Source organism: Geotrypetes seraphini, chromosome 1, assembly GCF_902459505.1.
Source record: "Geotrypetes seraphini chromosome 1, aGeoSer1.1, whole genome shotgun sequence".
Lineage (NCBI taxonomy): Eukaryota > Metazoa > Chordata > Amphibia > Gymnophiona > Dermophiidae > Geotrypetes > Geotrypetes seraphini.
This window is the reverse complement of record NC_047084.1, coordinates 283,597,275-283,613,989: the sequence shown is the minus strand read 5'-3', so window position 1 is coordinate 283,613,989 and position 16,715 is coordinate 283,597,275. Positions and strand designations below refer to the sequence as shown.

Sequence of the window (16,715 nt, the reverse complement as noted above, 5' to 3'; positions counted from 1 at the left end):
CTGGGAGGAGGGAGATGAAGAAAGACTAGAGAAGGGAAGAGAAGGAAAAAATAAAGAAGGGAGATAAGACAGTGGGATGTAAGACCTTGGGGGAAGAAGGAAGGGAAGGAGACAGAGATGTTAGTCCATAGGTTGGATGGCTTCCTGACGGAAGGGAGAGAGAGGGCAGACAGTGGATGGAAGGGGCAGAGAAAGAAGCATATGCTATATGGAAGGGGGAAGAGAGCAGACACAGAATTGAGAGGGTGGACAGTGGATGGAAGGGGCAGAAAAAGAGGGCGGATGCTGGATGGAAGGAAGAGTGAAGAGAAGATGAGGAAAGCAGAAACCAGAGATGGCAAAGGTAGAAAAAACAAACTTTTCTTTTGCTTTAGTACTGTAGCTGTGTTGATGAGCATTTATAAAAAGAAAATGTTAACAAGGTGATCTTTTTATTAGACTAATTTTAATACATATTTGACTAAACTTTGGAGACCAAAACCCTCTTCATCAGATTTGTAAAGTAGTGATTGGTATGTTCTAGTTTTTATTTTCAAATTTACATTTAATATCTTTATATTTTGCATGAGATGAAGGGACTTGTATCACTGTTTCTGTGCTATTGCATTATATGCAGAGTCTGGCTTCTTGGCGGTTCAGTTTAATATTTGTCTAAATATTTCTATTTTATTTTGTGATTACTAATTCTATACTGGGCGAGAGTGTATCTGTGTTCTGTGTGTATGAAAAAGACATAGTTTACTGTTAGCACTGACTGTGTAGGATCGATTTGTACTAAACTGGGTTGTTTAGTTTTATAATAGGTTTATTGATGTTCTAGTGCTCACTGCAATGTTTAAGATCCTGCTTTTCCCTAGGCACACCTTTGGTGTATGACTTGTGGATTAATACTAAAAATCAATTTTTCAAAGGGGGGGCTTTAAAAAATTATCAGCCCCAGATGTCAAGTACACTAGGTACACCACTATAGGTACTATCTTATTCAAAATCTATTTGGGAGAATGGCCAATCTCATTGATCCTCAAGCTAAGCCTCTGTTAGGCAAATGTTTGCAGATGTCTTAATACAGTTCTGCATGGATTACTGAATTTGTTGCCTTAAGGTCAGGAGAGTAATGGTTGCAAACATGTATGTAGGGGGGAGGGCATCTTATCGCAAGGTGCTATCATTTAGAACAGGGGTGCCCAAAAGGTCGATCGCAATCAACCAGTAGATCGCAAAGGTATCTGTCGATGAGGAGGACCATGCACTGAACCAAGGAGCCACGGGAAAAGAAGCCACAGGGAAGGAGGATGGCCAACCAACCCGTGATCCTCAACGTGTACGACATGGTGAGGAAAGCTGCTAAAACTTTAGGGGCCCCGCAGACAACAGCACTGCTTACCGGCATCAGGGCACTCAGCACCAGAGTGACCAAGTGGCATAATAAAGTGTTTTTTGTAATTTGAGATGGGGGAGAAGGAGGGCAGTATGATAGGTTATTAAGGGGAGAGAGACAGAAAGAAAGAAAGACAGAAATAAAGAAATGCACACAAAGACACACAGAAAGACACGGGGCCAGGGAAAGAGACACAAAGAAAGAAAGAAAGATACACAGACAGACAGCGGCCAGGGAGAGAGACAGAAAGAAACAAACACAGATAGACAGACAGCGGCCAAGGAGAGAGACAGAAAGAAAGAAAAACAGAAATAAAGAAATGCACACACAGACACACAGAAAAACAGGGGGCCAGGGAGAGAGACAGAAAGAAAAAAAAAAGACACACAGACAGCGGCCAGGGAGAGAGACAGAGAAAAAGAAACACAGACAGAAAGCAGCCAAGGAGAGAGACAGAAAGAAAGAAAGAAAGAAATGCACACAGAGACACACAGAAAGACAGGGGGCCAGGGAGAGAGGCAGAAAGAAAGAAAGACAGACAGACAGTGGCCAAGGAGAGAGACATAAAAAAAGAAAGTCAGACAGACAACGGCCAAGGAGAAAGACAGAAAGAAAGACAGACAGCGGCCAAGGAGAGAGACAGAAAGAAAGACAGACAGACAGACAGCGGCCAAGGAGAGAGACAGAAAAAAAGACAAACAGACAGCGGCCGAGGAGAGAGACAGAAAGAAAGACAGACAGACAGTGGTCAAGGAGAGACACAGAAAGAAAAAAAGACACACAGACAGCGGCCAAGGAGAGAGACAGAAAAAAAGAAAGACAGACAGACAACGGCCAAGGAGAGAGACAGAAAGAAAGACGGGCAGGGAGAGAGACAGAAAGAAAGAAAGACAGACATACAGGGGGCCAGGAAGAGCGACAGAAAGAAAGACAGACAGACAGAGGGCCAGGGAGAGTGACAGAAAGAACGACAGACAGAAAAAAGAAAGAAAGAAATGCCTAAGTCTACACATCTATTCTAGCACCCATTCATGTAAAGGGCTTAAACACTAGTTTTATATAAATGTCTTGGAGGTAAGGGGGGATGTCAAGCTTTCTGTTGTAAGCTTCATCCTGCAATTCCAACGTACAGGATTCAGGCCTTACAACACACTGCAGACACATAACAGCAGGGGCCCTCCAAAGATGCTAATTATAAATAACGATTTTATTTGAAGTTATTCAGTTCATATTATCTTGCAAGTGCCACAGTGATTAAGTAAATTTTGCAACTTACATTGATAAAGGAGGCATTGATGTAATCAGAGTCTGGAACTCCTTCAATAGGTGACAAATGAAGTCTAGAATGGTCATCTGTAGATAAAAATATATACACAGTATATCAACCATAAATCTCTTTGGTTCCAAACTTTCATATATAAACATCTACAGCAATGAACAATGCACTTCTGATCATTTTCTTATCAGTTTTCCACTATTGCATACTGCATGATTCTTGCCCTTTCCCCCAGTCCCCCTCCAGCCAGCAGAGAGAGAGAGAGAGAGAGAGAGAGAGAGAGAGAATAGCACTTCATTCTATATCTGCTTCCTTCTGCGTTGATTTCAAACTGAAGTTTATAGGCATAGGGATCCATAGTCTCATAGGACTGCTGGTATCACACAGTCAAACTTTGGAGTGAAGTTAGTGTCTTAATATTGTCAATTTAGACAAAGGTCCCCTGATTTTGCTGAAACATTCTATGTTTGATTTGGGTTTATACATTTTAAAAAATATGTTAAATTAGCTTTTAGACAGAAGTTTATTTTAAAAATTATTCTTATTATTTTGCTCTGGACCAATAATTATCATATAGACATCCCCCCCTCCAATGTTTATAAGAGATCCCATTCTCTCTCATACAGTTTTCTATGTATTTTGGTTTGTTTGTATTTCCTACCATTCTGTTTGATTTTAAAACCTGCCTAGGACCTGACATACAAGATATCACTGTCAAGTAGATAGAGCAAAATGAAAATGAGAAGTGTGTACTATAGAATAGCTAAAAAAATAAATTCCTCCGATTTTACTGAAAAAATTGTTACTTTGCCAAACATGTTCTAGTACAGATACTGTATATGGTATGCACTAGAACCAAGTAAAGAAAACCTACAAGTACTTAACTCACACTGCTTTACATTTTTTCACTGTGGCAGCTGTGGTTGCAAAATCATAATTAACCTTTCCTGGGTATCACAACCCATGACTATGGACTCATCAGCTATTGTAGGATTTTCTGACAGAACAGCACATACTACAACTATATTCTGGCTCTGCATAGCAAACTGAAAAAAGAGGGTACACTATCCACTAATTTTATACCTGTATTTGAAAAGATAACTTCAAACTCTACTGTAGAAAGCATTTACTGTATTTATGTTGTGCTATGTTTTTATACTGCTTTTCTCTTAATGCAGTCCTCTCCAAGGTGGTTCATAAAAAACAAGAGTAATTCAATAAATCAATTCCTTTCTAAAATTTCAACAAAATATAACTTCAAAGCGCAAATCAAACATACAAATTAATACAATTTATAAAAATATAAAACATCAATTCCTTTCTAAACACCCCATAAGGGTGTTCCATTTTTGTGAGATACACAAGATTTCTGAGTTGTATTTTTTTTCTAAAGCATAGACCTGGGGGGGGAGACTCACCCTAGGAGCCATCTTCGCAGGGGGCGTCAGCACCTCTACTCATCTCTGCTCCCCGCATACTTCTTTAAATGTTCACTGGTGTGAGCAGCATCTTCCACTTGCTGCTCACGCTGGCATCGGCTCCCTTCTGACTTCACTTTCTTGTTGCGGGACCAGGACATGACATCAGAAGGGAGCCGGTGCAAGCAACAGGTGGAAGATGATGCTCACGCCAGTAAACATTTCAAGAGGTATGTGGGAGACGGGGATGGAGCACCCAAGCAACGGAGAAGAAGGGGGGGGTGCATGGCACACCGATGCCGGGCCCCAACCTCCCTCACTACGTCACTGAGCATAGTTAAGGTTAGTAAAGTGGAATACTGAGCAGGAGTGCATGTAACAGTCAGTTGAAGCAGTGTTAAGTACGTCTGTATTTGCTACAAATACAGTAGCACTTGGAAACATGTCACAACTGAGCAGACATTATCACTTGACCATGCAATACAGGCAACGACTCTTCAATCTACTTCTACAGATGAAAGGCTATGTTCTTAGTCTTAGCCATTTTATAAACACAATCAAATTTTGAGTGCATACTTTAAAGAACTTCCTACTGTAGATACCCTGCTGCACAACCAGTAAAAGGCTAATTGCTCCTTTCCACCAATCTAATATAATAAAACCCTAAGTGCGCATGCGCACTCTTACCTGCGTGGTTCCATTTTCCGTGAGCTGTAGGTTCCAGGCAGGCAACAGTGCACATGCGCGCTTCAACTCCCTCCATCACTGTAAGTTTGCCGTCGTCGTCGCCCCCTCCCCCTCCCCCCCTTGCACCCTTTCCTGGCGCACACGAACCCCCATTGACCCTCCCACCACGAGACGCACAAACCTCCCGGCTCCAGCAGTGGCCGCATCACATTAAAGACGCTGCTTCGCGGCCTTTCCATGCTCTGATTTCCTCTGCCGCGTCTCTGATGACATCATGTGCTGTTGGACCGGGGGAGCAAGGAAGAGGGACAGGGGGAGCACGGAAGAGGTGCTGCTGCACAGGGAAGTGGGTTGGGGAGGAAAATGCTGCTGCTGCTGCACAGGAAAATGGAGGGGGAGGGTATGCTTCTGCTGCTACTGCACAGGGAAGTGGAATGGGGAAGGAAATGCTGCTGGTGAGGAAAGGGGGCTGGAGCTGAAAGGGAAAAGATGGGAGAAGGGGGGGTAAAAATGGGTTTGGAGCTGGGGCTGAAAATAGGGGACATGTGAGGGAAGGAGGCTTTACTAGCACCCGTTAATGTAACGAGCTTAAACACTAGTGGCATGAATAAAATGCCCTGTCCTATCCTGCTGTTTTAGATCAATTATGCTCCAGATTGGATGTTAAAAGTTAATACCTACATGGCAAAATGTTTACGTATCTGTTCTTTTCCTTATTTTCCTCCTTTGAGGCAGCTTCACACGATGCTTGGATGGGACATGCTGGAAGAGCCTGAAATGACAAGAGCAACACAAAAGATTAGGTTCTTACTTCAATAATCTTTTTTTCCAGTAGAAAAGCACGAGTTTTGAATTTGTGGATAGTGCATCCTCACCAGTATGGGATGCAGAAGGTATCAGCTTGCCTTTTTAACTCCACCTCCCTGCATCACCAGGCAGTGCCCTCTCACCTCAGTTTGTACCAAAGCAGAGACACCCCTGAAAGAGAAGAAATAATGAGGGGCATGGGGAAACTCCCTGATCACATACTTTTGATCTACTCTGCAAGAAAACAAAACTCATTAACAAATGCAACATAGCATCAACAAGGCAGAACAAAAACAACCACCTGAGTGCAATCAGCACCAACATTTGTTCAGCTCTGACTTTGTCAAGAGCAAACCTGTTTCGATATTCCTGTTTCTCCGAAGCCGTAGATTCATATTGCTTTGTCTTGCTTCAGTGTCATTAGACAAGCCTCTGCAAGCATACCTGTCTGAGGCTAAAAGGCTACACTGAAAACTGACAGGGCGGGGTTTCAGGACTCTTGTGTTTTTCTACTAGAAAGAAGATTTTTGAGGTATGAACCTAATCTTCCATTCCAGTGCAAAAAAACAAAAGAGTCCTGAACCTGTGGGATGTATCAAAGAAGTCTCTTGAGTCTAGTGTGAGACAGAAGAGCCTGCTGCTAGCACTGCAAACCCAAAAGTGAAGTTCTTTTACGCTGCTACATCCACTCTGTAAAACTTAGTAAAAGTGTGTAATGTGGACCACTGAGCTGCCCTACAATCTCTTCAGGCGATATCGTCCTGAAATCCGCCCATGAAGAAGCCACACCATGTTATCTGCTGGCTGTCGGACAGACGCCAGAGGGTGGTGGTTAATGGAAGTCGCTCGAAGGAAGGAAAGGTGACTAGTGGAGTCCCTCAGGGTTCGGTGCTGGGGCCAATCCTGTTCAATATGTTTGTGAGTGACATTGCTGAAGGGTTAGAAGGAAAAGTGTGCCTTTTTGCAGATGATACCAAGATTTGTAACAGAGTAGACACCGAAGAGGGAGTAGAAAATATGAAAAAGGATCTGCAAAAGTTAGAGGAATGGTCTAATGCCTGGCAACTAAAATTCAATGCAAAGAAATGCAGAGTAATGCATTTGGGGATTAATAATAGGAAGGAACCGTATATGCTGGGAGGAGAGAAACTGATATGCACGGACGGGGAGAGGTACCTTGGGGTTATAGTGTCCGAAGATCTAAAGGCGAAAAAACAGTGTGACAAGGCAGTGGCTGCTGCCAGAAGGATGCTGGGCTGTATAAAGAGAGGCGTAGTCAGTAGAAGGAAGAAGGTGTTGATGCCCCTGTACAGGTCATTGGTGAGGCCCCACTTGGAGTATTGTGTTCAGTTTTGGAGACCGTATCTGGCGAAAGACGTAAGAAGACTTGAGGCGGTCCAGAGGAGGGCGACGAAAATGATAGGAGGCTTGCGCCAGAAGACGTATGAGGAGAGACTGGAAGCCCTGAATATGTATACCCTAGAGGAAAGGAGAGACAGGGGAGATATGATTCAGACGTTCAAATACTTGAAGGGTATTAACGTAGAACAAAATCTTTTCCAGAGAAAGGAAAATGGTAAAACCAGAGGACATAATTTGAGGTTGAGGGGGTGGTAGATTCAGGGGCAATGTTAGGAAATTCTACTTTACGGAGAGGGTAGTGGATGCCTGGAATGCGCTCCCGAGAGAGGTGGTGGAGAGTAAAACTGTGACTGAGTTCAAAGAAGCGTGGGATGAACACAGAAGATTTAGAATCAGAAAATAATATTAAATATTGAACTAGGCCAGTTACTGGGCAGACTTGCACGGTCTGTGTCTGTGTATGGCCGTTTGGTGGAGGATGGGCAGGAGAGGGCTTCAATGGCTGGGAGGGTGTAGATGGGCTGGAGTAAGTCTTAACAGAGATTTCGGCAGTTGGAACCCAAGCACAGTACCGGGTAAAGCTTTGGATTCTTGCCCAGAAATAGCTAAGAAGAAAAAATAAAAAAATAAAAAAAAAATTTAAATTGAATCAGGTTGGGCAGACTGGATGGACCATTCGGGTCTTTATCTGCCATCATCTACTATCTGTAGTCAGGATCAACCACATTGCTATGAATAGAGGCAATCCCTTGGTCTCTGGCTTTTGCCACCATTGCAAACTTTGACAGATTTCCACTGTCCACTCCAAAGGCATCTGAAGGGAGTCCATCTGCAGTGACCAGCAAGACAATACTGTGTTCTGGAGAGGTTGGAGATGAGCTTTCACCCACGGTACCACCTCTATTGTTGCTACCATAGACCCCAACAACTATAGATAATGCCATGCCGTTGGTGCTAGAATCTCTAAAATCTGCTGCCTCAGCTTTTGTTTGCAAGCTTCCAGTAGAAAGACATGGCCCTCTATGATGTTGAATACAATTCCCAAGTACTCCAGGGATTGTGAGGGATCCAGATGACTCTTTCAAAAACTGATGATCCAGCCCAGTTCCTGCAAGAGATAGACAACTTGCATCACTGCTCTGTGGCCCTCTACCTGGGATGCAGCCCGATGTGCCAGTAGTCCAAGTATGGCTGAGTTTGAATCCCGGCTCTGTGCAAATGTGCAGCTGCCACTATATAAGAGCATAAGAACATAAGAATCGCATTACTGGGTCAGACCGTTCTCATAGTGGCCAATTCAGGTCACTAGTACCTGGCCAAAACCCAAGGTGTAGCAATATTCCATGCTACCAATACAGGGCACAAAAATATTGCAGGGGTAATAAATTCAACTACTGCGTTGGTATTGTAGAGTGACTAAAGAAATATCAGTGATTCTTAAAAAAGTCACTGCAGGACAATCAGACAAATGTGATTTCAAAAGATAATCATTTGTATTGTGCTTTAGTAAGGTGTTGTTTCAGATTCCACCCCCGTGAATAAGCAAATTTGGGAAGAGTGTCAAAAATCTCATGATATTGTAGAATGCTCCAATGTTGTTGTATAATGCACTTGATCTTAAACACATGCTGGGAATATGGAAGGACACAGACTATATCAGATTCACTGTGTTTTGCGGCTGGGGACAGCAAATCTTCTCTGTTAGACCAAAAAGCTCTTTTGTAGGCTCTCTTAATGGTAGAACTAGGGTAACCCTTTTCTCTGAATCGCTCCTTCATTTCTTCCGTTTTATATTCAAATTCACTTCTGGACGACCATAACCTCCTTAGCCTTAAAAATTGATCCATAGGAATGTTCCTACGAAGCTGTCTCGGGTGGTAACTTTCATACCTTAGAAGGTTATTGTGATCTGTTGGTTTCCTATATATGGTGGTATTGAATATATGGGGTATTGTCAAAACCCCATTACACCTGTCATATATTTTATGCCAAAAATTCACAAATCCTTGACAGACCATCCTGGGCGCCCCATAGTGGCGGGCATTGGCTCCATTTTGGAGCCTTTGTCAGAATTTTTGGACTTACAGCTTAAAGATCAAGTACCTCTAGGTGTTTCTTATGTAAAAGATACTGGTTCCATGATAAATGTGTTGAACACCTACCAGAACATACCGGATCTTGTAATTTTAATAACTCTTTTTTTTTTTTTTTTTTTATTTCTTTATTCATTATAAATTTTCAAACAAGTGTACAATAAATCACTTCATAATATACATTTCCACTTGAAATTATTACAAATTTCACACCACAAGAATTATCTCCCTCAACCCCATACATATATCTTTATAAATATCCAACACTTTTAAACCCCCCCCCACCCTCCACACATACATAATAAATGGGGTTAAATACAATTTATTTATTATAATAATCTATTTACTATAATAATCATCTATTAATGGCCCCCAAACATCTTTAAATTTAATTTTAAATTTTAATAACTCTTGATATTGCTGCATTATACACAAACATCCCACAAGAAGCAGCTATACTGATCATTCAACAACATTTGCAACTCAAGGGTCTCTCGGCTAGACGAATTGACTTTTTAGTTACAATTGCTCGTATATCATTAAGTAAAAATTATTTTGAATTTGATGGACGTTTCTTTTTTCAAATTCATGGCACCGCGATGGGAGCCAAAATGGTACCAACTATTGCATGTCTTTATGTGGCAGCGTTTGAAGACAAATATCTATATCCTTCACAGCATTTTTTAAAATTCCTTTTGTGGAAAAGATATATAGATGATGTGTTTGCTGTATGGTTGGGAACAGCAACAGAATTGGAAAGTTTTTTGGTGTGGCTTAATCAACAGGATCCAACATTGCAATTTACCGCTCAATCTAATATTCAGTCCCTGCCTTTTCTAAATATTAACATTTCTATTGAAAATGGGAGATTCAATACCACCATATATAGGAAACCAACAGATCGCAATAACCTTCTAAGGTATGAAAGTTACCACCCGAGACATCTTCAGTGACTTCACCTCCAGCTTCAAATCTAGCTGTTTTGTCGGTTCCCTGACGCAGCAACGAAACGTGGCACGTCGGAACCAGTCACTACTTTCAAAGCTAAGTTTACTCTTTAAAAATACTAAACCTTTGAAATGATAGTGTCAGCATAGCTGTTTAAGCTAGCACTCAAATTATTGAAAAAGTTTATACTTCAGAGTGAGTTCATTTTGAACACTGCAATGATTGGGTGGTGAAGCGTAGAAATCAGCCTTCATGTCTCTGAGCAGAGTTCGAAGAAAAGATTTGTAAACAAATGATTATCTTTTGAATTCACATTTGTCTGATTGTCCTGCAGTGACTTTTTTAAGAATCACCAATACAGGGCAAGCAGTGGCTTCCCCATGTCTTTCTCAATAACAGACTATGGACTTTTCCTCCAGAAATTTGTCCAAACCTTTCTTAAAACCAGCTATGCAATCCACTCTTACCACAACTTCTGGCAATGCAAACCAGAGCTTAACTATTCTCCGAGTGAAAAAATATTTCCTCCAATTGGTTTTAAAAGTATTTCCCTGTAATTTCATCAGGTTGAGAAGGTAGTGGGGGTGGGGTGCCGTGCTGCACTGCTTTCTCTACTGACAATGGACCCAAGGGGGGGGGCATTGCCACTGCTGCTGCCACTATTGTAACCATTTGGGGGGATGATTGCTGCATTCCACCTATGCCACTGATGGACCTGGGGGGGGAGCTTAAGTTGGAGGGAAGAGAGAGATGATGCTGGACCTGCGGGGTGGAGGGCACAATTTGATTGGCTGAGGCTGAAGCTGGTGGGAAGGGAAGAGAGAGAGGGTGCTGCCCATAAGGGTTGGGGGGATGGAGGAAAGGGGAGAGAGAGAGGTGCTGGCCACATGGGGTGGGGCTTGAGGGAAGGGAAGAGATAGAGTGGGCTGGCCACATTGAGTGGGGGGGCTGGAGGGAAGGGAGAGAGACATTGGATGAGGGGCTCGAGCTGGAGAGAAAGGGAAAGGGCTTGCTGACCCTTGGGTGGGTGCTGGACTTGCGGGAGCAGAAAAGAGAAAGGAAAGGAAGGTACAGATATGGACGATAGATGGTGAGCACAGAGAAAGAAGAAAATGTAAAATGGGCAGGAGACCTTAGTGAGCAAGTTAATAGAAGACAAACAGAAACCATAGTCTCGGACCAACATGATTTGAATAATAAAATGACCAGACAACAAAAGGTAGAAAAAATAATTTTATTTTCTGCTTTGTGATTATTTGGAATGTGTATCCTGCCAGAGCTGTGTTAGATAGAAAGCGCAAGCTAGAACCTAACAGTGTTTGTTTTGTTTACACTTGACAGCACAGGTGTAGGTTTGGAGAAGGCAAAGGGGGTGAGGTGGGTGAAGAGGCTGCAAAATAAACCCATCAGCTAATTTTAAAGCTATATCATAGAAAGTGAATCGAATCGTACTGCATTATACTAATTGCTGTCCACGTTCATAGGGAGGAATATATTTTATAAAGAGCTATTAATTTGGAGGGGGAAGTTAGCTCACTTGATTACACTCAGCTCTGTAATTAAATATATATATATATATATATATATCTCAAGGACCAATACCCAGAACATTTACCAATAACTGAAAATTTAGTTCCTTTTAGAGCCAGTTTAAAATTGCTACCAAGCCAGCAGAAACAGTTACAGATGGGATCTTTAAGCAAGAATTTAACAGACATACACAGACAAATGTTGCTAAGGTATAAGGAATAATTTATCTGGATTCAAAAAGTCACTTACAATGGGAATAGTGCTTAAAATGGAGTTGAGGCCGCATGGTCTACAGAAGCCGCATGGTGATCCAGGATGAGAAGAATTGTAGCTTGATTCAGGCTTGTTCCAGAGGGAGAATGTGTGTGTCAGTGTCCTTGTTCTTCTCCATCTTTACCCTTCATTTTTATAGGGCTGAGATCTGTTTCTCCTAGGTCTTTGTTGGAGATGATTGAATTACACTGGCTTGAAAGGATGTCCCAATACAGGGTATTGTCACTTGTATCTATGTCTGAGTGGTTTAAAATGGAGTGATGAGCTTCTTTTGTTTTTGCTGATTGGAGTAGCCCAGAGATGGATTTGGTATGAAAAGTATCTTGTTTGATCCTGCAGACCAGAGATGACTATGGTGGAGAGGCTTCTGTTTGATCTACATCCTGTTAAAAGGTTCTGTTTAGCTCTGGTCCATGGGCCAGATTCACTAACCTGCCCGATCAGGCCCGATCCGGGCAGGTCCGACGAATTCTCAAAGCCCCAATATGTAGATGGGGTGATTGGAGGAACACCCCCATCTGCCTGCATGGATTGCTGTTGTGCGATCTGCGCGCATGCGCAGACCCTCTGTAGATCCAGGGCTGGTTTTTTTTTTAAACTTTAACTTTTTTATTGTTTTTAGCCCTGAGAGCCTGTGGTTTTAACCTGCTTTAAACCCACAGGTTAAAACCATGGGCTCGCAGGCCGGGGAAGGGCAGGAGAGATTCGGGGAAGATCAGGGCAGGGCAAAATTCAGGGGGGAAGATCGGGGCAGAGCAGGGCAACATTCAGGGGACAGAGCAGGGCAGCATTCAGGGAGAAGATCAAGCAGGACAACATTCAGGGGGGGAAGATCAAGGCAGAGCAGGGCAGCATTCAAGGGGAAGCAGGTAGGACAGATTGCAGGGCAGAGAGCAGGGCTTCCAGTCGGAAAGACGTTTTCGACTGGTCCCCAGCAGTCGCTTTATCAGTTGATTGGATTGATTGTGTTGTGAATCGCTGCCTTCCCTACTTTTGAATGTCCCTCCCCTCATTTGCATGCGTGGATCGGAGGATGGTTGGCAGAAGGTAAGTGAATCGGGCCGGAGGGAAATTTGGTCACTAAGGGGTTGCAAACTGATCGGTACACGATCGATTTGCTTAGTGAATCTAGCCCTATGTCCTTTGTCTTATCGGAATAGGTGTGCTTAACACCTTCTTGAAGGCAGTTGCTCAGTCATTGCTTTTGTAATAGGTGCATTTAATACAAAACTTAGCTTCTATTGTTCAGACTGGGATAGTTCATCTGAAGGCAGTTGGCTTTTGTGTTCTATTGAATAGGGCATGTAACACTTCTTTAACAGATGGCTGCTAGTTCAAAGATCACATCAGAGATTCCCTTTTTAAATCCATCAAATTAATAATTATAAAACCATCTTAACTCCAAGCAGAATTCTATCATTTTTACTTTAAATAAATGATCTACTGGATCAGGCAATAATTCATATTCAAAATTCATAACCCCAGCAACATTAACTATAAAATATAAGATCATTTCAATTGGCAAAATTGAATCAAAATTTTCTTTCCTGAATTGTACAGCTCTAGCAGCCAGAAAGAATATTATTGTTACGTTATTCACAACCACTAGGTGGAAGCAAAATATTCTTCACAAACATTTAGCATAGTACTTGTAACCATATCAGTTACACAAGAAGTCTGTCATTTAATTAATCCCACGCATTGCAATCCAGTTTGCCAACATCCTACATCTCACCTGAAACACAGCATGTGATATCAGAAGAGGACATGCCACCGGATGGTTGCATAGCATACTATTTAATGCACTATGTGGGTGTCTTGTCTTTTACTAAATTAATGACTCTGGAATATGGAGAAATCAATCTGGAAAAATCCATGCCAGATAAGAGGCTTCTTGTAAAGTCAACTTCAATCTGACAATGTGAAACAGACCTACTACGGAAGTAGGACACTCAGCACACCGTGACACTTTGAACCATATAGCCCAACCTGTTTGGGTCATCACAAGTCTGTATTTTTTATTTTTAATTGCAACATTTGCCCCCCCCCATGATAAAATCTTTCAAAGAATTCATTAACTCCCCCTCCACCACCTACCTTATTCTGCTTTCTGTAGTGAATGAAATTACAATGAATCAGAGCTAAGACCATCATTTTCTATGTTTAGGGTGGTCAGTCAGAATTACTACCCCTCTATACCTGTTCCCTGCATCCAGCAGCAGTATTTCTCCTCCCCCCTTGCATTTAGAACATAAGAATAGCATTACTGGGTCAGACCAATGGTCTGGCCCGTTCTCATGGTGGCCAATCCAGGTCACTGGTATCTGGCCAAAACCCAAGGTGTAGCAATATTCCATGCTACCAATACAAGGCAAGCAGTGGCTTCCCCCATGTCTTTCTCAATAACAGACTATGGACTTTTCCTCCAGGAACTTGTCCAAACCTTTCTTAAAACCAGCTATGCTATCCGCTCTTATCACATCCTCTGGTAACGCGTTCCAGAGCTTAACTATTCTCCGAGTGAAAAAATTTTCCTCCTATTGGTTTTAAAAGTATTTCCATGTAACTTCATCAAGTATCCTCTAGTTTTTGTAATTTTTGACGGAGCATAAGAACATATGCTCAGGTATCTTGCTGCAGGCATCTTTCCCTTTCCCTGCCCTTGCTTCAGCCTCTCATCCCTCCACTGCATCAAACCACAGCATCTCTGTCCTCCACCCATTATTGCCCCATGTCTAATTGAAGCATCTCAAACCTCCCCCTGCCCTATTTCTGTGAAGGAAGAAATTAGGGGGGTGGGTCATTAGAATGGGCAGACTTGTTGGGCCGTGGCCATTTTCTGCCATCATTTTCTATGTTTCTATTGTGCCCCTCCCTCCCTTAAACAGCAACTTATCCCCCTTCCCTGCATCCAACATTTCAACCTCGCCCCTTCTTTCCATCTAGCATCTGAGCCCTTACCCCTCGCATGTGTCCAGCATCTTAACCTCATTCTCATCATGCAGCATCTCAACCCTATCTCCCTACCTTCCCTCTTCCTTGGTCTGCATCCAGCATCTCACCTCTACAAGCTCTGCAGTGCAAAAATCAATTGCCTGTTACTTTACTACTTTCGTCCACATCTCATGTGCTTCTGCTCCCCTCCAAACCTGGGCTAGCATTCATTTGGCTTCCTTCTGATAGCTTTCCTCCTCCTTTCCTGATTGGCTGTGGAGTCAGGGCAGGCAGCAGCAGTGGTGCAGTTTGAAACCATTTTTCTACATGCTATGGGATGATGATAGAGAGGCACGCTAACAGCTTCACAAGCTGCCTTGCCACAAACCTCACCAATGCACACACAGAGTGTGGAGAGACCTGTTGCTGTAGCCTGCCACCTCCATTGGGCAGGACAAGAACCAAGATGTATACGCAGGATAGTGAGTGTAAGATTGGGGGGACGATGACATTAGGAAGGCAGTTTCTACTAATTTTATAGTTCAGCTTAACTCAGTTTCATACATACCTCAGTCACTGACTGCAGTAGTTTATAAGACATTGAATTGAGCCTTACTATGAAATTTTATTAATAAAAGATCGTGCCCTCTTAACTCCTCACCCCATCTGAGGACTGTAAAAAACTGCAGGAAGACCGTAGGAAATTGGAAGGCTGGGCATCCAAATGGAAGATGAAATTTAATGTGGATAAATGCAAAGGGATGCACATTGGGAAGAATAATCCAAATCATAGTTACCTTATGCTAGGGTCCACCTTAGGTGTCAGCACCCAAGAAAAATATCTGGGTGTCATTGTAGATACTATGCTGAAATCTTCTGCACAGTGTGCAGCTGTGGCCAAAAAAAGCAAAACAGAATGCTAGGAATTATTAGGAAATGAATAGTAAATAAGACTGAGAATATTATAACGCCTCTGTATTGCTCCATGGTGTGTCCGCACCTTGAGTGCTGCGCACAGTTCTGGTTGCCATAACTCCAAAAAAGATATAATGGAATTAGAAAAGGTTTAAAGAAGAGCAACCAAACTGATAAAGGAAATGGAACTCATCTCATTTGAGGAAAGACTAAAGAGGTTGTGACTCTTCAGATTAGAAAACAGATGGCTGAGGGAGGACATTGATTGAGGTCTACAAAATCCTGAGTGGTGTAGAACAGGTAAGCAAATTGATTTTTCACCCTTTCAAAAAGTACAAAAACCAGGGGACAGTCAATGAAATTACATGGGAATACTTTTAAAACATATAGGAGGAAATATTTTTTTTACTCAAAGAATAATTAAGCTCTGGAATTCAGTACCAGAGGATGTGGTAAAAGTGCTTAGCATAGTTGAGTTTAAGAAAGATTTGGACAAGTTCCTGGAGAAAAAGTTCATAGTGTGCTACTGAGACAGACGTGGGGGAAGCCACTGCTTGTCCTGGATCAATAGCATGGAATGTTGCTACTATTTGGGTTTCTGCCAGGTACTGTGACCTGGATTGGCCACTGTTGGAAACAAGAAACTGGACTAGATGAACAACTGGTCTGACATAGTATGGCTGTTCTTATAATGCCTGGGGCTGTCGCTCCCTTTATTCTAGCTCTGTGGTGAAGTTCCCAAATAAATTACCTCAGCAAAAACTTTTTGACTTCTTAATGATAGAAATATATACTTTTTCCCATCATAATTCATGCAGTGTTTCAGCATGAAAAGCTTTATAGTGTCTTGTAAAATTCTTCGCATCCTTGCACATTTTTTATATTCTGCTTGCGGGGGGTAAGCCCTTGCTGCCAAAATATGTCCAATGTATCACAGACTAACTTATTTCAACCTATGTTGGCTTGTGATGTCATCTGACTGTATCATATTTTGTGCCTAAAGTAAATACTTGCTTTGTATTTATGAAGGACTCTTGGCTGTGATCCTGGAACTGTCATACTAGTAAAGGGTGGTTTGTTTTTTCAGCCAGTAC

The 16,715-nt window shown here is 42.3% G+C and overlaps 1 protein-coding gene across 3 annotated transcripts in view; it reads right to left on the bottom strand.

Moving 5' to 3' along the window:
• PTPRA (protein tyrosine phosphatase receptor type A) overlaps positions 1 to 16,715 on the bottom strand; it is a 287,845-nt gene that overhangs the window by 109,678 nt on the left and 161,452 nt on the right. For all 3 annotated transcript variants that reach the window (XM_033952928.1, XM_033952945.1, XM_033952937.1), the window contains 2 exons: positions 5,441 to 5,531; positions 2,655 to 2,731 (listed from right to left, as the gene is read on the bottom strand). In XM_033952928.1, the coding sequence (XP_033808819.1) occupies positions 2,655 to 2,731; positions 5,441 to 5,531 (168 nt within the window). The remainder of the gene's footprint in view (positions 1 to 2,654; positions 2,732 to 5,440; positions 5,532 to 16,715) is intronic.